The sequence below is a fragment of the Limulus polyphemus genome, unplaced genomic scaffold (genome assembly GCF_000517525.1).
Source record: "Limulus polyphemus unplaced genomic scaffold, Limulus_polyphemus-2.1.2 Scaffold58, whole genome shotgun sequence".
NCBI classification, from domain to species: Eukaryota; Metazoa; Arthropoda; class Merostomata; order Xiphosura; family Limulidae; genus Limulus; species Limulus polyphemus.
This window is the reverse complement of record NW_013665668.1, coordinates 1,245,999-1,272,452: the sequence shown is the minus strand read 5'-3', so window position 1 is coordinate 1,272,452 and position 26,454 is coordinate 1,245,999. Positions and strand designations below refer to the sequence as shown.

General features: G+C 29.8%; 1 protein-coding gene across 4 annotated transcripts in view; it reads right to left on the bottom strand.

Moving 5' to 3' along the window:
* LOC106464279 (probable ubiquitin carboxyl-terminal hydrolase FAF-X) overlaps window positions 1-26,454 on the bottom strand; it is a 155,167-nt gene that overhangs the window by 39,540 nt on the left and 89,173 nt on the right. For all 4 annotated transcript variants that reach the window (XM_022392384.1, XM_022392395.1, XM_013924410.2 and 1 more), the window contains 13 exons: window positions 24,619-24,739; window positions 21,912-22,042; window positions 20,349-20,503; window positions 19,963-20,191; window positions 17,950-18,075; window positions 17,294-17,454; window positions 15,388-15,496; window positions 12,473-12,619; window positions 8,405-8,557; window positions 7,737-7,947; window positions 6,107-6,228; window positions 1,260-1,361; window positions 461-639 (listed from right to left, as the gene is read on the bottom strand). In XM_022392384.1, the coding sequence (XP_022248092.1) occupies window positions 461-639; window positions 1,260-1,361; window positions 6,107-6,228; window positions 7,737-7,947; window positions 8,405-8,557; window positions 12,473-12,619; window positions 15,388-15,496; window positions 17,294-17,454; window positions 17,950-18,075; window positions 19,963-20,191; window positions 20,349-20,503; window positions 21,912-22,042; window positions 24,619-24,739 (1,946 nt within the window). The remainder of the gene's footprint in view (window positions 1-460; window positions 640-1,259; window positions 1,362-6,106; window positions 6,229-7,736; window positions 7,948-8,404; window positions 8,558-12,472; window positions 12,620-15,387; window positions 15,497-17,293; window positions 17,455-17,949; window positions 18,076-19,962; window positions 20,192-20,348; window positions 20,504-21,911; window positions 22,043-24,618; window positions 24,740-26,454) is intronic.

The following is a 26,454-nucleotide window of genomic DNA, read 5'->3' as shown; positions in this document are numbered from 1 at the left end:
TATATTTTTACATAGGATGACCAGACATGATATGGATAGAGCAGATACTGTACTAGAGATAATACTATTGTTTTCTCTGTATAGTTGTCAACTATCTTAGTCTCATTCAGATTTTCTTCAGTTTTAACTGGATCTATTTTTTATGTTAATGCTTTGACTACGACAAGCACTCTTGGAAAAATCAGCTAGAAACCTTGATGACATTGCCTTTGACCCGTGTGGAAAGGGTTAAGAGCTTTCACTAATTAGAGTACTGCTGTCTATCACCTGTGTTGCTTTAAATAAAGACTAATTTTTACTTTATTTTTAAATTTTGTTCAGTCTCTCTTTCTTTAACTCAGTCAAAGCCAAGTATTCAGATTTAACTCCGCATAACATTTTCTGATGTTTCTCTTGTTACTGTGTTTATTTTTATCTGTAATCGTTGCAACTGAAAATAAATAACATTCTACAAACTCACTTAAAATGTTTCCAGAATCCTCGAGGTATATAGTACTGTAGTTTGCTACATGCCAGGTGACCAAAAATAGCCTGTACTTGTTTTAGCACACCTAAATTGTACTCCTTTCTTGAACCTTCTCTATTTGGATGCTTCTCATCAAACTGCTCACTTTCTCCAGTCTCAACATTACTTTGAGCCTTTTAAAAACAGGAAATGTTACTTTACAATTACTGTTAGCATTTTATTCAACAATATTACTCATTTTTAAATTAGTGAATGCAAAGTTATTAAAAAATAAGGCTTAGGTTTTTTAACACTATTTAATAATTTTGAACCTTTGTCTTTTAAGTATATTTCAGTGAACAATAGCAGCCTAGTAGACCTTTCAAGATTCTATCACATGACTATAAGTTTTTCAAGTGAAATTTCTGATGGATATAATCACTGCCTACTTCTTTAATATTCTGAAGCAACACTTATTAATAAAATTTTAAAAATGTTAACGATATTAAATTGCTTCCTAAAAAGCTTAGTTTCTTACTGTACTGTTACTATGATAAAAACGTTTGTTTTACAGTTAAAGTGTGATTAAAACTGACAGACACTCCTGTTTGAGTGTGATAAAGAGATACATAAATTCATATATTACTTAAACAATATGCTCAAAAGTTGCAATAATGTTACTGAGCTGTGTTGAAAGACCAAGAAATACGCCATGTTAGTACTTACATTTTAAGACTGATTGTTTTCACTAATTCACGTAAATTCAAATATATGCCATTAATATTTTAACACAAAGTACACTGATTGATTTTACCTCATTATCTAATCTTTCTTCTCCAGAAAAGTCTTCATTAGGATCAGTGGCAGCTCCTTCGACAGCGAGAATTTCATTTCTTACTTCTTCTATCATATACAACTGTTAAAGACAAGAACATTTATACTATAAATGAATCATATGTTAATTAAGATCAACTAGGTGTAATATTTTTTCTGAAATTATACAAAAACTGAATTGTTGAAACCCAAACACTTACAACTTTGCAATACTTTATTTGGAATCTGAATATTTTTTCTTAAACATTCAAATACATTATGTTTCTTTGCATGTTTTATATTATTATAGTTTGTTATACCAAATATGTCTAAATATGATTAGAAATACAAGAATTAATGTCAATCACTTGTTCAATGTTAGGTGGATATCCTTAACCGCTACTTTAAAAATACGTTAGGTTATATTTTATTTGTACATTCTAATCAAGCAAAAGCAGGCTTTACAATGAAAGTTTGTACATTTAGTTTTCAGGTCATTTAACAACAGGGTAAAGGCTTAGAATGGTATCTGAATAATTCGATGACGATCTGAATAAGTAGATTTAATAATTCATAACTTACAATTAGACATTACTTATATATAAACTCTATAATAAATTATTATTATTTTTAATTAAGAGAGTAGATATATATAAGGTAAAGAAATTTAGTTTGCACTCGGAAGAAAAAATTACTTTTCACAAGAACATTTGCATTACAATGTAAAAAAAAAAAACTAAAATAAAGTGACTGAAATATGAAAAGAAAAAATAAGACTTATTTACTGCTATCTGAACTGCATATTTATCATACTGATACTCTGATACTGAAAATATAGTAACAATATTTTGAAGTCAGAGTTCTGCAGACTGATATAAACATTATTTTCATTACACAAAAGTACCACAAATGTTTAACTTTTCATTCTAAAACAGTCTATATTAAGCATGTGCAACTTCCTCCAGGACGTAGGCTGGATAGCAAATTTTAAATGTACTTGCAGACCATACCGTATAAAGTAAAATCATAGCTAATAATCCATATTTTAATATTATACAAGTTTTAAGTTCTTAAGTTTATTAGGCAATATTAAAAAAACCCTGAATTTACCTTAGTGTGAGAAATGTGATATTTTTTTCTCTAGGCATCCTCTCTTCTCTAATTTATTCACAACTCCTCCAATAAGTATGAAATTTAGTATAAATTACTCACTATAATATCATCATCACTCAAACAAAGCATAACTTTCCTAGCCTTCAATCTTGTTTGGTTACAGAGCCATCAAATAGAAAATCAGACCCCTCTTGCCACACCCACCTATCACCCCCCCCCACAAGGCAGCATTTCTTAATAGTTCTCTCTTGTGTTTAATACTATATTATTTATAATCAAAAGAAAGCCATGGTTTTCATCTATCAAACGATGTATTATGTTACATTGTTTTCTTTACAGAGAGTTGTCAATTTTGCTTTTAATACAAGCTACTCTCCCACAAGAAAGATATATTGAGTAGCTTGGATGAATTTGTAATGGCTCTTGTTGCATAGTTAGAAAGCCAGAAAAACTGTGATAGTTATGGGACATTGTCTGCTTTTTTTACATGTTATTATTTTATGTTCTTTAGTGCATTATTTATTTAAACAAAAATTATTTTGTGCACTACTATCATTAGTATAGAAAAGTAGGGTTAAGTATCATCAACAGTGGTCAGCCAAAAAAAAAGAAGCCCTGGGTAAGTACTTTATTTCTTGTTTTTCATGTACATTCTTTATTTATTACTATAAATGTCACTAAAATAAAAGAATAGGAAATTATTTAAGTTGGTTAAGGTTAGATTAGGTAAAATAAATAATAACCATATAATAAAAAAATTGAGTTTGTCTGCAGCTCACAGGCTTGATTCAATTAAATTTTAAGAACTCATCATGGGACTAATAAAACCACCTTGCCGGCCACATCCAGCCCACGAGCCGTACATTGTACATGACTGGTCTATATAATGAGAAGTGTAAAAATCAACTTGCCCTATACCTAGGACTTTCAAATTTTGAGTTTGGGTTACATGAATTTCGTATGTACCAGTCTGGGGTTAGTTCAGTTCTGCTTGACAGAAGTGTGTGTACATGTTTAAAATCTGACTCTTCATTTAATTATAAAATTTAGAAAGATGCTACCTTTATTTGTTGTTTCCTTTCAAATAAGAAACTTTTTAAAGTTTTAAGACAAGCAACAATTTATATGCTGAACCGATTTGATTAATTTTCAGTCTCAGTTTATAAAAGAGTAAGCTCTATTTTTATATAAAGACTTTGTTCATAATTGGCTCTTGTCAAGATCTTTCAAATTATTAATTGTCTACTGTTATTGAAGTTTTTGTAAGATCAGTAGCCTGTTTATTAACGACAGGCTAATTTCTGACATACAAACACATTTGTAACTTAATTACAAACTTGTAAATTCAAATGTCCAACTATTTAGTTTCATATTTATACCATTTTCTAATGTGTGTATATTTTTTTTTGCTGGATTAGAATAATTATTCTGTAATAAAAAGTTTTATTGACATGAAATGTAACAGCTTTATTTGGGCAAAATTATGCAGACCAACCACTTGGAACTCCATGATCTTTTTTTCTTAGTTACACTGGAAAAGAATATAGTTATCCAAATGTTGGACTGTCGTGTGGTTGTTTTTTATATGTCATCATATATGTAAATTGAATAACCTGCCTAGAAATTTTACATTTGTATATATTACAAATTAAATCACAGTATTTCTACTGTTACAGTAATTTCAGTGTTACCTATGTACACAGGTTAATTTGCCCATGTATTTTACATCAGCATCACATATGCTATAGTAAATCATATTATTTTTAGTTTTGTAATATTGTAGGAGTCACTGCAATATATGTACTTGTAATGTGTAATAATTTAGTCATCTCAATGAAAAAAAAAAAAAGTTTGGCCTGTAGAATTTTAATTTGGGCTATTAAGCTTTTCATACCTACTGTAATTAAAAAAAAACTAATATCATAAAAACTATGACATAAGCTTTTTCAACAGGTGTATTTAATTTGAAAAGTGTGATTATTTTATTCTACTTCTAAAGACAAGACTACTTTAAAGCATAAATAATTGATCAGTATTTCAAAATCAGCCAGACCCTAAATTTCAAGTAGATTAACTCCAACTGTATTGGTGTGAATGGTTTTTAAAAATAACTTCAGTTGGTGAAATATGATCATAAACAGTTATATCTGTCATAATGTTGTATTTTGTAACACAACCTTCTTTATTCAACCCCTTATGGTTTTTCCAAGAAGAAATGTATATAATAGTATTTGAACCACACTGTGTCTGCCATATCCATTATATCTGTTACTTCCAGACTGTTAATTTTGACTCAATTTGACAGTTCACTCTCTATACATGGCATAATATTCACAAATATTTATGTTATGTCTATTCATTAGCCATGTTCTTTACTGCCAGAGCATGTGCAATGTTGACCAAATGACAGATAATTAGCAGCCTTAAAGAACAAAAATAACTGTAGATTTTGGCCTGAACTGGGTAAATTAACCCACGAGTTTATCCCATGAATGAAAAAAGCAGTACCTATTTTCTGCCTACTCTCTTAGTTTAATGCTACTATATCACATATAGTGACTAATACTATTGCAATAATGCAAACGCTTGTACAAGCACATTTGTATACATTAGATAAAACTATTACCTCCCTCATCTTTCCTCTAGTCCTGAGGTAGTTAATTAAATTGGTAAAAAAAAAAAAAGTTTAAATATCTGCCTTTCAGTTTAAAAATTACTTGTAGTAATTTAGCCATATTTTCAAATATCTTAAAAAGGTTTTCTTCACACTTTTAAATGATCCTGAAACACTAAGAAACTGTCATGAAATAAGTAATTACAGAACTTACTAATAATGAATTACTTAATAAACAAAAAATAAGGAGTAGAGAGAGATTAATTATTTATTAAATTGTGAGAAGATTAATGGAACTATCCATTATGTTCAGTTCTGGTTTATATGCCATAATGGCCAGAGATTCTTAAACTTTAATAAGAGTTCATTCATCAAGCACAAAAAATATGAAACTGGACTGTTAGAATAATGGAATCACATTATCCTGAGTGCCTGAATACACATGATTTATTGTAATTAGAGAAATATCTATGTTTGACAGAGACACCTGGTTGTTAAACCAACATAACCTTCAGAGCATAAATGGTAGGTATACTAGTAAACTAGTGCTTTCTGTAATTTCTGAGCCTTGTCTTTAAATGGGATGACACTTTGAAGATGAAAAGAACTTCTAAACCCACATCTTACATGTAGTTGTTTTAACAGCTCAATATGATATTCTTTTCTATGTTTCTGATGAATGAACTCTTACAGAATCGCTGGCCATTATGGTCTATATATATAAGAACTGAACCTAATGGATTAATCATCTTCTGAGAATTTTATAAGTATCTGATAATCAAAGAAACTACTTCTTTAACTAATTAATAGTAATTACAAATTGTTTTTGGCATATAAAGTTACTCAGTGTTAATGAAAACTAAAATCTAGGATATTAATGTATTGAATGTAGCTAAAGTTCAAATATACAAAGTAACCTTAGGCTTGACAAGACATAATAAGGATCTAAAACCTTCCCTCAACAAAACAGAAAATGTAAAGGAACATCTTTTCAACTTATAGGACTTTGCCCTAAAATTTATTTATTTTTTGACAAATAGCTAGTTATAGTTACATGTAAATAAATAAATAAAAACAGAGAATATTCAAATTACTTATATGAAAACATTATATGAGCATACCTGTTGTAATACTGAGTTCATATAGCAAGTAGCACCTGCATTCTTAAGGCCCACAAAACCCCTTGGTGGACGTGGACCTACTGGGGGGAGATACTCCCATTCTGTCAATGCCTGTTCATTTTCTAGGTATACAATAAAGAAAATAGCCTTGTATGTAAAGAACAACTACTAATCTAAAGTATATACTGTGAAGTAACACACTATAGTATGGTACAAATTTACTTTGGTAGTTGAAACAAAATAACAATAAGGAACCATAATATAATATAAAGTCTACAAAACATATAAAAAAAGTTTAGCTAAACCTGTACAAAGGTATCTTTGTACTAAATCTCATGTAAACTGGTCAAAAAATGGCCACGTAATTGACCAAAAAATCCCAAAATTATCCTTTTTTATGAGCCCTGACCCCCCTAAAAAAATCTCAATATGAACAAATCCAACTTTTCTGTATGTCACTGTGTTGGCTACATGAAAATTTATACTTGCATCAATTTTCATCTTGATTGCTGTAAATATGACTGCACAGAAGCCCACAATATACATTTTTGAGTTGTTTGACCTTTGACCTTATAAAATTCTTAAAAAGACCTAATTAAAGAAAAGATGAAAAGGTATCTAGGTGTATTAAACCAAGGTATAACCCTACCAAGTTACAAGTCAATCCACCAAGAAATGAAGGAATGGTGGTTAACTGAAAAATGTTTGGAAGAAGAAGAAACACCACCACAAAAACAGCATGTTTACCCATGGAGACATAAATATACATCACTTAAAAGAGCCTCAAAAGACACACAAACTCACATTTCACCATTTTATATCATACTGGAAATGCCCCATATTTTTTTCACCTAATGCCTAAGTGTCAGCGACATTAAAATTCAGTAAAAAAGCTCAACAAATACTATAATTCATAACTCTTAGTAGAAAAAGTAACCTACATGCTTGAAAATAAACATAAAACAAGAGGGAATCCTCAATAGCCACATCACTTGAAATTCTTTTAGGCAGGATTAGAGTAAATTAATAAACGAGAGCTTTTTTTTCCCTTTTTATTAGCTATATTTTTGTGTACCAGCAATACCAAGCGTGGGGCATGAGTATACCCGATTTACTTTTATTACTCATCAGGATCTTTACCAGCCTACCCTCAAATTGAAATTCTTTTAGGCAGGATTAGAGTAATTGAAACTAAGAGATCTTGGGAATGGTCAAATATATCAATCAAAAGGGTTTGACCTCTCCAAAACTGTAATTAAATCTCAAATTGGTCAAGAGATGATGGAGCTACGAGTTAAAAGTTTGTACTTGAAAAAAAAACAAAAAAAAACTCAGAGCCATTCTATGAGCCTATATGCTGCAGTTAAAAATAAGTACCTTAATTTTTCAGCCAACAGAAGAATTATGAATACTTTGTTTTTTCTATAAAGCACTATAAAAAAACTCAATTCAGAAAAATTTCTAAAGATATGTAAAATTAGGTTTCCTCTCAATACAGGAATTGTAGAAAGAGCCAACAATATATTTTTCAGGTTGTTCTATTAAGATTTGCATTATGTATACCACAGAATTTGATCTATTAAAACAAATTCTAATTACTGGCATTAATGACTAAATAAAAAGTACTAACCAGAATAAAACATTTCGGTTAACATGTCTGCAAGAATACGAAGATTTGGAACACAGCCTGTACAAAGTGCTGCCAGCAGATCAAAGGCTGCAAGTACTGAAGCTGAGGAGGAACAAACTGGAATAGCCTGTTCTCCAGGGAGCTCACCACCACTTCTCTGAAACTGAACTATGACCCGTGAAGCAGGGAAAATAAAATCTTCCATCAATTCCTGTTGTATACAAAAGAGTTTAGCTATTAGCACATGTATTTAACATTTGTTCTTTGCATATACATATATATATTTATTTATTATTAATATCAAAACATAGTTTACAACACATTTAAATCTAGAAGTACTGGATTTTGTAACAATTAAATAACAAAATGAAATATAATATTCATAATTCCCTGCCATAGCTGGAAAAATATAAACAAGTATCTATCTGTAATTAATTTTATATACTAATACAAACGTGTATGTAATGTAAGTGAATTATTAACAATACTGAGGAGAAAACAGAGAGTAATAAAAGGACACAAAATATTACAAGTATTTCTTGTTCACAAAAAGTTAAAAATTACAAACTTCACTAAAACCATATAATTCTTTTGTCTATTCTGGTACCCAACCTTATCTGTATTTATATTTCATTTAATTATAGTCGATATTAACAAACACTACTCACTTTAATTAAATTTCCTCGTTTGAAAGAGGGTTCAGCTCCAACCTCAAATTTTTTCTCTGGACCAAGAAAAGAAACAAGTTCACGTGTAATTCCTAGGTGTCCTTCCAAAAGTACTTCATCTACTTGGCTACTGCCCGTAGTCATGATGTTTTCCTGGAAAGTAAAGAGACATGTAGCTTTATTTACTTAAAGTAATACAATAAAAACAAGTCTCTCTAAAAATATTACATTAACCCAATGTAGTGATTATTTGTTTGTGTAAATGGTCTACAGTTGCTTTAAATTAGATCTAAATACTGAGATTTTTATGGGTAAGATGAAAATATTTTCTTTGTTAGCTACAAGCATTTTCAAGTTTAGATAATTATCATAAAAATATGTTAGTGTTTATAATACCAAATTTTTGTTTTACTACTTTCCTTCGCATCACTACTTATCCAATTACAGAACTTTTTGAAGATACCTAAAGTTTACTTACTCAGGATTTACGTTTTCAAACACAATTACAAACAGTATAGCTGCAATTACTAGTGTTTCACACATGCACAAAGAAAAAATCAAAATCACACTACAAATTTACACATAAGACTTTGTAACACTTTCAAATACTAGATTTTTGTTACATGAATAATCTTTGTTAAATTTTCAAATGAAAATACTCATGTGTCTTTTATTAGAAAGTGATAAGATTTATTACTGATAAGTATCACTGCTTTGTGATAGATATTATAACACTATATAAGAAATTTTATTTAACAATATTCACATATGATATCATTCAGGATCTGAACCAGAGCTAAAATAAAATAAAAACATCAATCTTTTTACCACAGGTAACTGTGCTGTATTAGTGAACATGTTGTAATTGACAAATTGCACAAAAATGTATACATTTCCCGTTCAAGTTAATTTTAGTGATTTGATTTTTGGCTAATAATTTTACACATAGTGTGCCAGCAGTATCATCAATGCAAAGAACATGATATTAATTTAAATTGGTTATGCATATCTGTTGAAAGAAGTGAAAGTGAGGACATACTTGTTCCCAAGGTAAGATAATGTCCAAAATCTTTAGAGCAGAGAAGCATGTGTACTGTTAAATAACAAAACTTGCTCATTCAAAATACAGTGTGAAAAAATTTGGAAAATTAGCAAAAGACATTCCTCTTTTAAAATACTGATAATTAGGGTTTTACTGAACCAAAGCTTGTTTCAATCGAGTATGTAGCGAAAGTAGTCAAACACTTCCATTTCATAGTTTCTATATAGTATTGAATATAAACAACACACATAACACTTTTATATTAACACACATTTGTGTGTTTCTCAGATAAAAATGGCTTTAAATTCAAATAAGATGTTGCGGTGATGATAATACTTGGTAAATTAAGATTACCTCTGTGTATTTCACAATTTTCATAATGGTAATTTACTGAAACTTACAGTGCAGGATGCCCAACATGAAAAAGTTCCTGTTGATTCTACTGTACAATCTGTGTCCAAATCAAACCCTATGGCATATGTTGTATACATGTATGCAACTATTTTGCAACCCTTCTAATACCATCAATCTACCTATCACTACAAAATCATCATGCCTTTGGGCAATAACTTACAGTGTACTCTTACATTTTTCCATATGAGGTCAGTGGGTTACACTGACCTTTTAACTTCAAAGTAACCATCAGATTTTCCATACTATAACATTTTAATATGGTATGTGTATATTCACAAAATAAGGCAAGCTTTCAGTAAACATTATCAGCCTTTTGTACACAAAAAATCAGACTTTTTAAGAAAGTAATTTTACTAAAAATGTGTGTGAATACATGGAATCAGAGTTTTGACTGCTCTGAGTGAAAATTGATTTTCATGTTAAAATTAAAAATACTTTTATAATCTGAAACTTTCAAATTCCATTTGTGTAACCTCTAATGCCTCCTAAATAAATATCAAACTTTTTTTCAGACAAACTTCATATTTTATTTGTTATTTTCCCTACCCTAATGCTGATTTGACCGACCTTCTAACACCATAAGAAAATATACAATAAATCTAAATTAGTCATTCTTTTTCGTTCTGAAATGATCACAAATTGTAGCAGGAAATTACAGTTGTTTTCCCTAAATAGCTTAGAGCTTGTAACAGTACACATCTGTTTATATTTTATTTTATTATTTTACTGCCTTTTGAACCATATCTAACAAATAATCCTGCATACAAGTTGTAAATCACTCAGCAAACCTGTAGCTCATGTTACTGTAATGAATGATGTAATGCACAAGCTACTCGCAAGCATAGCTCGTGGAGAATTTTTTTATTATTATTTTACCTAATCTGACATTATGAAGTTCAATAAATTTCTAATTTTTACACTTTAATTACTTCTATAACAACAAATAAAAATATACATGAAGAACAAGAAATAAAGCATTTAACTTTGACCTCTTTGTTTATTTGCAGTCAGTTGTTTATACTAATGGTACTAGTACACTAAATAATTTTTATTTGCTTAAATAATTCACCTAAGAACACAGAATAATAATACACACAAAGCAAACAATGTATTGTCACCTAAAAGTTAACTGGGTTTCTAACTATAGCATAAGAGCCTTAAAATATTTCCCTAACCTTCTCGACCTGAACACCATGAGAGAAACTTTCAAACTGAAGATGAAATAGACAATACTTTATACTGAAAATAACATAATATAAAACGTCAGAGAGAATTATTGGTGATTTGGGAAACAGAAAATGTGATAGGTGGGTAGGTATGGCAAGTGGATTTGACTTTCTAGTTTATGTCTCCATAAACAAAAAAGATTGAAAAGTATAAAAATTACACTTTGCCTTAGTAATATCTGCATGGTAATAAGTTATTTTATGTTAAACTCCCTACTCAGAGAGGGGTGGTAATTAAATTAGAAAATGAGTAACACCTAGAGAACAAATGTCACGATTCTCATATAAGGGGAGATTGGGGATTTATTTAAATATTTCCTTCTAAAACTAAGAAATTAAAACTCATATAATATTAAAATCTGATTTACTAACTATGTTTTGATGTGAAGTTTATAATTCATATACATTGATAATAAAGTAGTTTAATTAAATTTTGAATGTTGCTCTGTAAAAGGTGTGACATACTCACTTTAACCTACCCATAGGAGAGAAAATTGTTAAGCTAAAAGCACCAGTTATTATATAAAAGTGAATAAAGGCCTAAAACAAAGGCTAATAATAATCTATGGAATCTATGATACTTTATCTAAAAATCTTATGTGGCTATTGATTTAACACAAAAATATTACAACTCCTAATCACAATAAATGCTTCTTTTACACAGAAATTACAAAACCAACACTTACCTAATAATTTATTAAAATGTAGTTTTGAGAGTGACACAAAGAACTTTAAAAACTGATTATATAACAGTGCAAAACTATTACAAGTTTACCAAATGGTTTCAGTTTAATTTACTTTCAAATCTTATTACCAAAACTGCATTGCAGCTTCTTAATACACTTATGTTATGAAAAATGCAAAACATTCATTGATACTATCTAATATTTAAAATAAATAATAAATATTCAAAATAACATTTTGATTACTACATTATCATTATCAACTATTCCCAAAAATTCCATATAAAACATGTAAAAAAATGTAGAAGTACCCAATTTTCTGTTTCGTATAATTTTAATACAAAGTATTAAACTTCACATTTTATGTATGTATATCTTTTTATCTTTCAACAAAATTTAGGTTTGGAGGATGGTAACGTTTGTAAAATTTAATATGTATCTGATATTTGAAGTGATCTTTTTTTCTAAATGAACCAAAAATTATAAATTAACATTTACACAAAAAATGAAGAAAAGCAGTTCAATATGTAAAATATTTCTACTTAACAAATGTGGATCTATACAATGAAGATTTTAGAAATCTCTTTTAGAATAATGCATTTACATCTAAGAAATTAAACAATGCACATTTTCAGTACTTTTTATAGGCTTAGAAGTAAGAACTTAATCTAATAAGTCCTCCAATACATCATCAAGTACTTACCCGCACCTCCTTCAACCAGTCAATTTCAGCATGCAGTAGATTTTGAGCTGTAGGAAGCGGGCAATTACTTCCACTGGCATAGTTCAGGAGACGACACAACAATTGAAAGAACTCATGAGAATTTCTGGCATTTTCTCGTACTGTGGTCTGTATAGAAAATACACAATACTTAGGACAAAACATTTTTTCTAGTTTAAATAAAATACAAATGATATAATACAGTGTCATACTCCACAAAATTTGAAAATAATAAATTTACTCTTTTTACAAATAACAGCTATGAAAATAATTGTGCAAAAACAATTTAAATTAATCAAAATAAAAAAGGTCACTATTTTTGAAATTTTCAATTATATAAACATAAAATGAAGCAAAAATGCATCATAATTTAAAGGATTTATATAAACTTCTCATAGTGAGACCTGAAAATAAAAGCCTGCAGTTTAAAACCAGAAAAAACAAGTAAACATTATATAAGTGCATTCACTTCTGAGAAAAACCAACTTTTGCATCTTTCTGTTTTCCTTATTTCTGACTCAACATTTTATGTTGTAATTTTAACTGATATTGTTATTATTATGATAATCCATCCCCCTATTTCTATATCCAACTGATGAAACAAAGCATTCTAATCTTTACAAGTACGAACATAAGAAAAATATACTTAGTTAGATATACTTATTACAATGTTGATTTTTAGTTTGCTCTAAATAGGTAGCTTGCTGTGATTGGAAGTTCTTATTAATTACAAAAACATTTCAATACCAATGTAAAGCACGAGTTAAAAAAAAAGGGGTGGGGATAATCGATTGTATGAATTCAGTTACTAATTTACCAAAAAGAAGGTTAAATAAAAACAAAAAGAAATAAATCATGAACTGAAGCCTTATGAGTTCAGAATGTTATGATGAGCTGAAACTAAAGTACAAAAAAAAAGCATGCCAATGTGCATGTGAAGAATGGCAGAACAGACAAGGAATTAAGAGCCCTAGCAAGATAAAGTGTTTAAAATGCAAACGATTGGAACTATCATCTCTTTCACAACCAAACAGAATGCTCACATAAAAAATATGCAGAGCAAATTTTGTGTGTCATAGTGAGAGATGTGGCAGTTGGTACATGCTAAAGTCAGTCTATGGTGTCAAAATTGTATCACTAAGGTATACGTAGAAAGGTATTATTTTCAGGCTTTAGGAAATACTAAACTACACCCTACATTAATTAAAGAAAAATGGTGTCTTGGTATGTGATGTAATGGAATAAAATTTAATGTCGAGCTAAAGAAAACTGACTTAATGCTTTATATCAACCACTTGAAAGAACTATTGAGACTATTAAAAGAAAAAAGCAAGTCATCTTATTAAAAAATTAATGCTCTACCACTAAAGTAATGCATATTAAACAAGCTACAGTTAAAAAATAAATATGAAACAAATGTTCAGAATGTTTTATAAAAACACTGAATATAAGGAAAAACTGCTTAATCTTTATGAAAACCATTTAGCAGTAGAATGGAGATTATTACAAGAACTGAATCAGTCTTTCAATTACCTCATCATATAAATACAGAGAAAAAGATGTAAGCATTGCTTTTTCTACTGAAACAGTGTATCAAAACTGAGAAAAATGTTGAAGTAAATCCCCTGTACAGATAAAAGTACACAATATCTTGTGTCTGTTATAAAGTAGGTTAAATTATCCACTCCATGCAAACAAAAATACAAACAAGGCTTAGTTTTCCTTATATTAAATCATTATTTCCCATTTCTGTTTCCAAGACAATACAGGTACTGAAAACTTTCTAAAAGTTAACCAAATGTGCACAGGTTCAGTCCATTCAAGGCCAGCCTTAGGATGAATCCATTGAGGCAACTGCTTCAGTGGCCAAGTCAATTGTATACTTCTAGTATCCAAACTTGAGAACCTAATCCTGAGTTCTTGCCTCAAGCCTCATACCCTCTCTAACTGGTATTAACTTTACCTTGAACTATCAATAAATCAGCAATGTAGGGTAAAATGAGTAGTTGATAACTCTTACATCAATTATATAATACTACGTTGAATGGCATTACATAAAAGGTTATGGCATGTGCACTTTGACCCCATCCATGCATACAGGATTTTAAAAAATTTTAAAACACAAGGTTAAAAGTTATGCAAGGCACATACATAAATGCATAACATGCAATATAGGAAAAAAAAAACTGAGAAACCACCCATCAAAGTTAATTAATATTTGAGAAAATTCGAGACAGATAAGGCAATAATCTAGCAACCAAGACTTGAGCAATTTCAAGTCTTCTAAAAAGAATGCTTTCAACCTGTAAACAGTTGATATCAAATCTTAAACTGTTGCACAGTTTATAGAAAAACTAATTCATAACTTATGTAATAAAAATCCATACTAAGTTTGATAAGGTATACTACTCAATATATCAGACATGAGTATAGAGCCCAATAGTTTAAATATGGAAATTAGGGAGCTTATATCCTGTGCAGAAAACTGGTTGAAGAGTGAGGTGATAAATATATTTGTGGCATTATTAAGACAAAGTATGTTTTGCACAGAAGCAAAACAAATTAATAGCTTCAAAGCAAAGTTTCAGAGAAACTAATGTTATCATGAAAAATTACATAACAAGAGAGATAAAACTAAAGTTAAAAACTTACAAAAGTAAAAGGAGTTAAAGAGTTTAAGAAAGCTTAAGCTATTGGTTATTAAAAAGCTGAATTTCACAATCAGAATTCTGTTTTATTAGAATTCTTCCTTTTTAAGAGTGAAAATAACCATCACACATCAAAAAATAAATCAGCTTTTCACACTACAGTGGGGTTTTAAAACACCAGTGTGGCTTATATTTGACAATTCTAAAATGCATAATATATAATAAAATCAAAACCTAATTCAAACTCACCTTCAGCTGAGTGAAAAGTAATGTTATAAAAAAGACTAGAGGCTGGTGTCCTGGATAACATTTTGTAGCCACCAAAGTAAACTGTTCTGTAGCCGATACCCTAATAGATCTGAAAGAATAAGCAACAAAAACAAACTTGAATGTAGAAGAAATTAAGGGCAAAATTATATTTTTGTACCTTGTACATAAATTTTTTCCACTAAATTAATTTTTTTAGTCTTACAACAATTTTTCATAAATTCTTTTATACATTTTTGCATTATTCTTTATTCGGATAATTTTACTGAAAAATAAATAATTTAGTGACTATGTATATTTTTAGTCTTACAATAATTTCTCACACATTCTTTTATAAGTTTTTACACTCTTTTATTCAGATAGTTCAATTAAAAAATAAATAATTTAGTGACCATTTGAGCACAAAAAGTAAAATGTAAATATTCAATCAGAAATACAAATACAAAAAAAAAAAGACAGAAAGAAGGATACAAAAAAAAAGCTTTCTACATCCATCTAACTGATAACATACTCAGCCAACCTAGCATGGAAATCAGCTTAATCTGGATACTTCTCTTGAATTCAAATAAGTTAGTTGATTAAAGTCCTAATAAGGGTGACATCAGATGAGTGGAAAACATGCAAATCTCTCTGTTAAAAAGACCTAGGTCAAAATCCCAGCCATTACAACCATAGAAATAGTTCTTCCAATGACTTCCCTGAAGACAGCAGCAGATTAGAAGAAGAAATGTAGGATAAAAATTGTTTACCCTACATGAGAAAAGTCTACCTTTCGAAAGTGCTCGGATTATAGGGTTTCTTATTTTTAATTGATTTTTTGAACCTACGTTTTCCTAACATCATGCATGACAATGATTTATATATATGATCATCACCACCTTACTGTAAGTATTTAAAGGCAAGTCTGTTCATTGAATTACTAAGAAAAATTGTTACTGTATACGAGTACAATGTGGAGGTCATTAAAGGTGTGTCAACTAATAAGCAGTTATTCACTAAATGATGGCCTCAGTCATGTTTATGTCACTTAACAGTTTTGCTTGAACAAATCCTCTACAAAGTTTTAAAAATATAAATGGTTAATAAGAGAATATGGAGAAAATGTAGGTCTGATTGTTGGCAAAAAAAAGAAGATTTAAGTGGTATCAAAGATAGAGCATCATGTTTAAATAAATTTTGGTAAGTTCATGGTTGCGACTATAATCATTCTTTAACAGTGACATCTTAAATTTATGTCTGTTTTTGTTGTTTTAGAATTATTTTGTAAAGCTATGCAAGTGGCTATATGTGCATAGCTGTCTCTAATTTTGAACTGATAGATTGGAGGGAAGGCAGCTAGTCAATAGCACTGAACAACAACTCTAGGGCTACTCTTGTGTGACCAATCAGCAGGATTTGGCTGACTCTCTTAAAGTGAACCCACAGCCTCAAAGTTGAGGTAATGAGTTAGAAACCCTCAGATTCACAGACCATGCCCTACCCTAAATTTATCCATACTTACTTCTAAAATGCATGTTAGTTAAACAAGGTTAAAAATAGCAATTGTCACTTAGCAAAGAATAAACACAAACAAAATAAAAGGGCTTTTAACCAAAAGGAAAATATCAAAGCATTGATTGAACAGAAAAAAAAAGTTTAACAACAAACAATGTGAAATACACAAAGTAAATAAGGAGATTAACATACAGAAAAATGTAACTTGAGCAATTTAGTAGTTGCTTTGACATATTGGAAGGCCATATAAATAGTAAAGTCTGCATAGTTAATATGATACATAAAAGGCAATATACACATATATAGTTCATGTAAAATTTCATGTAATCCCCCCAAAAAATTAATTTGGTGAATGGTTTTTAGCCATAAATTAAATACTCTTTTTTTTTCTTACCTGTTTTTACAGATGAGTAACAAGTCCAAAATAAACAAATGCCAGTTCTTATCTTTCATTAAAGTATCCAGTGATTCTGGACAAAGAGCTAATGTGACTGACAGCACCTCCAGAGCTTCTCTACACACCTGAGCATCTTCTGGGTCAATTGGCCTTGACACCTAAAGTATATAATATATATCCTCACTATTTTACAAACCTTTGGAACAAAAAAACATATGAAGTTTTAAACTTTTAACCCTTTGACTGTGTCTGCTTTAAACGTATGCAGAATTTTTGTGAGCCATACACTGTACACTCACATTTAACTGCCAGAGGCAGATTGTACCCTATACAGCAAATCAGCAGTTAATGGGTTAAAGAAACACTAGTTGTTTTTTTTACATTAAATATCAGAAAGTTGAACAAGATTACAGTTCTACAAGACAAGAACAATGACACAAATGTTATTTAATGAAATAACAAACATAAATGATTAATACTCCAAAGTTATCAAATATATAATTAGAGCTCTTGATTATTAACAACTGTCTGAATTACCATAAATGTTAATCAATATGAGTAAAATAAACTAAACAGCTGTCATTAATACAGTATGATTACTACTCATTAACCTTTAAAAATATTATCGTGAAATGCTTATGAACATATTTTACCTTTTCTTGTTGTTGGTGTAGGGCTTCATTAGCAGCTTGCACCAGTTGAAGTGAACCACAAGATGACGCCCAGCATAACTTGATAATAGCTCTAACAGTACAAAGATCTGGTAATGGACCTGTACCCTAAAAGTAAGTGGAATGCAGCTACAATATCACAGCTAGAATTTTCCTCAAATTTTAAACTCCAACCAAGTTGATCAGTCATGATTTTCAAAAATCAAGGCACAATTTCAACACATGTCCATTGCCAAATGCTTCAATAATCATGTTTAAATATTTAAATGGAAGTGCCTGATTAGCATGAAAAATATTGCAGTGACTGTCTCATTTCTGTAGGTAAATCAATGTTATTTTTTTACTATGAATCTACATAACTGTGTGGCCCAATACCAGCGAAAATGCATTGTACATCATTTAGCCGTACATATACAGACAGTTGAAATTTAAAGACCAATACAAATTAAAATAGCATTTATATTTATTAGCAACACTGGAAGCAGATGCACTAATTTCAATCAAAAGGCCTACATTCAGGACTGTAGCAATACTGACAGAGACTGGAAAGCTTTAGATTTTATCTACATAATGCTTTATGTTCAGTACTTTTTTTGGGTGTTTGTATCTGAAGAGGAAAAAACAACAATAAATGGCCACTTAAAATTCTTTTGGGGTGAATTTCAGCACCAAGAAATTTCTACTGACATCTAAACATTTTGATGACTACTTGATAGAAATATAAAAAAGAATTAATTTCATACCATTAAAATATATTTCAATTGTATAACTACTTAATTAATATGGAATCAAATGTATGCAGATATATAGAAACAAATTCTTCAAATTTATTGAAGATACCTTAGATTTTACGATATCACAAATATCACATAGACTGATAAACCATTAGTTAAGACAATACTTGTTAGTTGCTCAACAAGCTTATTTGGTATTGAATATCATTCAATATCAAACACTAGAAGGTGTCTCAAGATTTTATATGCAATTCTAAAGGCCTTAATATTTGTTGTTTTTTTTCTTTTTGAGGCTCAAAAGCATTTATGAAAATTTCTGAAATTTAAAAATCATCAAATTTAACAATTTTACTGTAGAATTTTTTAAATGGAACTCAATTAAATTGATGTTTATATTTTTGGACCTATAATCAGCCATTCTCATGATTGTTTGTAATGAAATACAAATAGAACATTCCCATAGATAATTTCTCCCCAAACCTGACAATGAGTTAAACATTCTTCTGTCGCAAAAAAAATGTTAAACATCATGATAACACAACTAATACTTTCATATCTCAGCCTAACAAATACAGCATTAATCAACCAACTTCCAGTTAACATTTAAAACATTTTTTTCACCACAGCATTCCTAACTAAGTCTTAGTCAACCAGCAAGTACTACTCAAGACTTCACTTTGCACTTTGTTTGAAAACAAACTTTAACTTTTGATATCTTTAATGAAGATTTAAAACCTTTTTCATAAAGAGTACATCTGTAAGTCTAGAAATACACTTTTCTTTTAATTCTGATAGTTTTGAATTTGGTAATTTCACTTTCAAAATTTTTCTTTAATAAACCCTACAATTAATTTAAGAATAATAGTAATAATTCTATTTTTAATCTGAAGCATACTTCCAACCCAAAACTATAAAGAGCAAATTCTTAACAAAGCTTTTACTCTTTGCTTAACATTAACAGCTACTTATCAAACTATGCCTGAACAATGACGTAAAACTAATGGGCTTGACTTGTGAACATGGCAATGTATTGAGGATGTCTATTATCTAATATACTCTGTTCTTCACATTTTTTTTACTTATCATTAAAAAAAAAAATGAAGATGCATTAATGAAGGTGTAACATTAAAGAATGTTTTTTTAAACACAGAAGATAATGTTCAGTAATCTGTAGAGATAAAATACAATATGCAAAAATCCTAAAATTTTTATTTGGATTAACCACTATCATTAATTATAAAATGCTGACAAAAAAAAATACCTGTTCATGCAGCATGTGACTTAGTCTCATTGCAATGCTTCGTAACATGTATTCAGAGTTAGGGTTAGGTATATGCATTCTGGCTTGGGTTAGCATCTCTGCCTTTCCAGTCAACTGTGCATTGATAGATTTCTGGTTTTGGCAGTTGTCAATAGCCACTTGAACTATACAATTGGTAACAACAGTAAACAGGAGTTTGGCAAGCTTCAGCACCATTAAGTAAGCAGCTCTGTAAAGGTTCAAAAAAGTGAGATGAATAATTCTGAAAAGACTTTGCTAAATAAATTTAGATATAGAACCTTATGGCAATAAAAATAACACAGAAATGTCACACTTTTGATTATAAATCTTTAGTATATTCCTCATCATGACAAAATATATCTAACCTTTTAGTTGGTATATCAGCATGTGGAAGGAAGTTGTTTTTTGTCAACATTCCCAAAACACATTTCACTCCCCCACTTTTAAAAAAATTGAATTGGAAAAGTTGTGTCTCTTCAGATAGTGTGTTATGGGCAGGCATTAACAAGGTATAAACAACCTGAAAAAAATAAAAACATTTGGGTTAACACTACGTTTATTTTTTTCAATAATAGTCACATATCAGATTGATAGAACACCTTCCTCGGAATTTACAAAATAGTTTTGCATGAAAACTTCATGAATGAAGTTTATCCAATTATACATGTTGGGGGTGGGTAGGGGGAGAAGGATGTAGGAATGTGGGGTTAGGTGTTTCTATGCAAGTGTGAGAAAGGGGAAATGAGTATAAAAAATAAAAAATTGGATGATAGAAAGAGTGAGTGTAAAGAAAAACTATCGCTTACAACAATGTAACAATGGTAAAATTGAGTTCTTTTTTTTGTCAAGGGAGAAAGTGGAAGCTTTGCAGAAATGTGTGGACTTAGTCTCTACTGAAGATTTTAAATGAAAGAAGACAACATAATAATCAATTATCTGCAGACTTTTAATGTAAATTTCTTTTTTTTCAGCATCGCCTCAGAGTTAGAAACAAAACTTAGTGTAGTATGCTAGAGATGAGTAACACTTGTATGGACATACTTTTCCAGTAAGTGATGTATGAACATCTGTAATTTAATGGAATTATCAATATTTTTGAAAATAAATTATAACTTTGTCAGAAATGTAAAACTTACAATATTAACAAATTGATTAAGAAATTCAGTTATCAAATATAAATTAATATATTTCAAAAGGTTATAATCTTGATAACTTTGTTGATCATGTTTTGTTAAGATAACAGCATTCTATTTCAACACAGATGTCTTGCAGACATTATAATAAAGCTCTGGAAAGTGTGGTTTACTAAAAAATTAACTTGTGATATCAAGTGATGAGAAGCTAGGGATGGATTTTTTAAATTAAAAACATCACAACCACTCAAAGTAGCTGATCCTGGTGACAATTAACAATCATTAATTAGTAGCATAATAAGAAGTAAACACATTCATATATTGTAATAGCTGATCATGGTGACAATTAACAATCATTAATTAGTAGCACAGTAAGAAGTAAACACATTCATATATTGTAGCTTGTTAATTTTTCAATTATACTAGTACTGTTGCTGTTTCTAAGATTACTGCTAGTTTTCAGAAATTATCTCACAAAACACAGAACAAAGTTAATATTACAGTTGTAACTATGTATTGTACAAGATATTTCAACAACTACTGAATTCACAATTCTAATGCCTTTACATTGTGTTTCCAAAACTTACACATTTAAAAAGCTTGATTAGCTGACAGACTGAAACACAAGTTACTCATTATTTTGAAAGGTATAACACTAAATAATTCATTGTTGTCATTAAAAGTATATTTTCTGAGGTACATTCTAACAAATCTGTTGAAATCTTCAAAATAGAGATGAGAGAAGTATTAGTTCTTCTACAGTGTTCAAAAACAACTTAACACCATATAACTTACCTCCAAGTAGTAAAGAACTTGAGAGGGAGAAGGATCAAAGAAAACAGATTCCAAAGTTGGTGAAAGAGACTGATCACATAGTTTAGCATTATTCAGACATATAGCTCGCAATCCTTCTGCAGTGTGTGCATCTATAAAAGTAAAAATATATCTAAGTTAAAGAGTAATAGAAAAAGTTAACTTCATCAATTCTGATAATTTTTAAAACAACTTTCAATATAATCTTTATTTTTGATATAAAACCATTAAAAATGACTGTGCAATAATACTTTGAACACAACTTATCTTCATTTGTCTCGCTCATTTGTCAAAAACATGTTCTTGTACAATAGAAATAACTAACTTTAGAAAAAAAATATGTACATTAACATGAAAAAGCTTTAATACAACAATTCACCACCATCTTCAAGACATTTCATTTATTAATTAACTTTCAATTAGAGACTTAAACAGGATCAGCATGGTGATAAATCTGGAGTATGCAACAGCGTGAAAGTTTATGAATTTACTAAATTTATACTAAAATGATAGCTGTGGATTAAAGTTTCTATTCTGTGAAGATGAATGTTAGTGACTTCTTTTTTTTCCCCCACTGTGGAATTATTCAATATTCTCTGCCTTTACTTTGACCAATATTTTCAATTTCCTGTCCAAAATTTCATTACTTTTTCTGTGATATTTCCTGCTTTAAAGTGTAAACAATTATTTAGAATATCATGGAAAAATCAAAAGACGAACCCTTGGTCTTCTATTACCTAAAATGGAAGAGGGAAAAGATGTTTTAAGTGCAATAATTCCAGTTGATACGGATGTGACCATGACAGAATATCCAGTGAAAGAAAGTTAACAAGGAAAAATGACAGAATTTAAAAGTATATTTATGAAAATTAGAAGGGGGAAAAAAAAACACTCCTTCTGTTTTAAAAACAAAAGCTGCTGTGGTCTAGGATTTTGAAGATGGTAATTCAGATTATAATTAAGCTTATTTTGAAGCTCATCCACTGTTTCTTTTACTAAAGGTTCATTTTGTATACTTTGTTTATTACTGCTCTTATTCAAATGTTTCTGGTTATTATTTGCACTGAAATATCTAAATTTCCAGCCAAGTTTACGCTAAAAATAAGTCAATCCTCATTAAAATCAAATGTAGTTTTTGAGCTGGTTTTAGACTCTTGTACCAAGTCTAAATTATACCATATTTTCATGTTATCAGATTCATTTTAAGGACTTTGGCCTGGTTAAGCCACAAATTCAGGGTTAAGAACAATTTTCAAAAACTAACACTTATACTTCCAAAGTAGTAAGTATAAGCAAATATACAAAAACATGGTTGTTCATTATCTATGATAACAAACTGCATATACAAACACCCTGCTCTAACTATCCCTGTAGTCAGTGACTAAGTAAATTAAAAACCCCAATTCTGTTGTTACAATTCAATTGAAATGTAGTGATTTGCAAGTGTAGGTAATGCCTGGGAAGTTTATATTCTAAGATTTTCTACTTAAAAGTTGTCTTATTTCTCAATTACAGAAAAATGGAAAGTGTGATCCTATCAGGGAAAAATGGGCTATTCCATGACAGTTAAAGCAGGATCCTTCCTGTAAACAAGATAATTTACATGGTTTTAGACATATATATATATATATATATAATAAAAAGCTGAGATCACAAATTTTTCTCAAAGCAGTTAGCTCAATGGAAGATCAACTGTTAACAGCAGTACTTGTGATATCATCCGTGTGATATATATATAAGAACGTCATCAGAGTGACTGAACCATATGTCTGCAATACCTGGGTAATTTATTACCATGCTGCTGATGATACAACATTACAATAAAGTTTTTCTAAGGGACTTATAATGGTTTCAGTTTACAGCTACGATCCACAGAGTTTAGAATAATGCCAAGGTGAACTAATGGACAAATGTGATAAGACCGTTATACTATAAAGAAATATTTTCATTGTACAGGTTGAATGCAGCTAAAGTACGAATCTATTAAAACAAAGCATCTAGCCACATGTCTTCAAGCCAATATTCCAGTTCCTCTGCATGATACAAGTACAAATTGGAAGTTATGCTATACTGTTCAAAGATATCTGTGTTGATTTTTTTTGGAAGTCATCATCTATAAATAGTTGAAGGACTTCAAAAAATATTTAAAGAGGTTGGGGTGAGGAGATGACCTCAATGTATTATGAAAAAGCATCCTGCAGTAAATACTGAACTGAAGAGCAATAGTGTGTAACCAAAGTTTCAAATAAAAAACACAACTAGTAGGAGGAAAAGGGAGCCATAAGGACTAGGCACTTTCTTTCAATGACTACAATATATCATGAACACCTATTTGTATATGCCAGAAAAATATTGTAAAAACAAGTTCCACTGATTAATGAGTTTTTTTTTTAATAGAAGAAGTGATAAATCTTAAAATCTAGAGAGAAAATATTTTTTGTTAGTTATCAAAATATCAAATAATAAATTTCAGCCATTAAGGTATCAGTAGTATGACCACTACTAAACACAACTATACATTTAAAATTTTTATGTTACAAAACTAACAGGGATGAATGATCAAATGAATGAATTTTACTCAGCTTTTTATTGAGATAATTCTGCTAGAATAAACAAAAGACAGATACCATACTGAACATTTCACTGGTTTATTGTGCATAACACAACAAATAAACATAAAATATCCAACCTGCAGGCATTAGCTTCAACATAGCACGAGCTCTGTCCCTCAAAGCTGGAATGTTACGAGAACTTCCAAGATCAGCCAACTGGAGCAGGAACTTTACATAATCAGGTTGTTGAGCCATCAACTATAACAAACAATGTACAAATATTTTAGGTGTATATTAAGCTACACAAAGATTTATAAATAAAAGAAAATACAAAAAAAGAACATAATTATTCATAACCTGAAAACATTAAAAGGTTTAATGATCCTTTCAATTATCTAAAACATTTTCCATAAACTTTCAATACAAATTATAATGAGTATTAGATTACATAGAGGTTGAATATGTTAAAATGATTGTGGAACCTCACCACATCATTATAACCCATGTCACCACATCCAGTCATGTTCTGATAGCCATGTATTTTGACAATGGCCTTGCAGTGTAGTTTCTATTGCATAAAGTTTCCACTATAAATGTCAAAAGCACACCATTACTCACTATATGCATTATACAAGCCTTCAAGCATACACGAATGCAAGTTTCCAAGTGCCTTTTGCAACAGTCTGATCCCACAGAAATTCATAGACATTGCATCTGGCAACTTGATCAGTATTTCTTTGGATGGAATATCATGAATATCCATTTCATTCTCCAGCTGCTTGAAGTATGTGACAGTTGAACAGATATGCCTTGGAAGCAACTATGTATACATGACTTGTGTTTTTTTCCAGGTGGGGATTCTTCATGGTAATGTTGCATACACTGTTTCCTGGGACACATGGAAGACTCTTTCCCCTGAACTCTGTGTATGTGGATTCTCATCTGTTACAAGATGCCACATCTTGTTTATCACAATTGGAGTATAATAACTTGTTACAGGCTTCTATGCATGCATACCTATAAACAAGTATAAGTTACAAAGATACAATACGTTTAAAGAATCAAATGTAAAGATGAACCCAAAAGACAATTCACATAATAAAATCCATGTTAATTTGTAATATATGTTTCAATGTAACTGACAAATTAGCATGGATTTTATTATGTGCATTGGACATCACTATATGTCCCCTAAAAATCAGCTAAGAAGCTTAAAACCATCAGTAAACTTGTTAAAAAAACAACAAAAAAACACAGGAATATACAGCTATTTAAGTAAAAATATAGAAAATTTAAAATTTTAGAGAAATCATGGCAATATAGAAAAATTCTTCAATTTCAACATAATCATTTGGGTATTTGAAGCTCAAACACTGGATAGCCACTTGTCTGACTGAAATACCTAAGTAATTAAAAGGACAATACGTGTCAATCATTCCAGGCGTCAATCATTCTAGGTTACCTGGAAACACAATATTCCTATTGGCTAAACTATGAAGTTTATAACACCAACTTTAAAGACAATTACTTCAGTGACATAAACAAACATGTAAGGAAACACATTAAGTTAATTTTTTTACCTTCCCGTGGCTTCTAAATAATGCAATACCATTACATCTCAATACAAATTCCAACAGTCACCTAAAAATCAACAATTAGGCTTAAAGTTTAAATACACTTTGTGTATGAAGCATGAGTTTACCCATTATATAATCTACAGCAATTAGCCTTAATAGCCATTGCCACAACTTCATTAATTTTTTAATCTCCACAGTTAACATACTGCATGAAAAAAGATAATTACATATTTCAGATGATATACAAATGTGAATTAGACATATAAACACAAGAAATTTCTAAAAAAAACAACAACAAAAATGATGACAGTTGATTTCTACACTTCTTGATACTATAATCAAGAAAAATCTCAAGATGTTAGCCAAAGATCCAGAATTGTTTGTTTTTTGAATTTT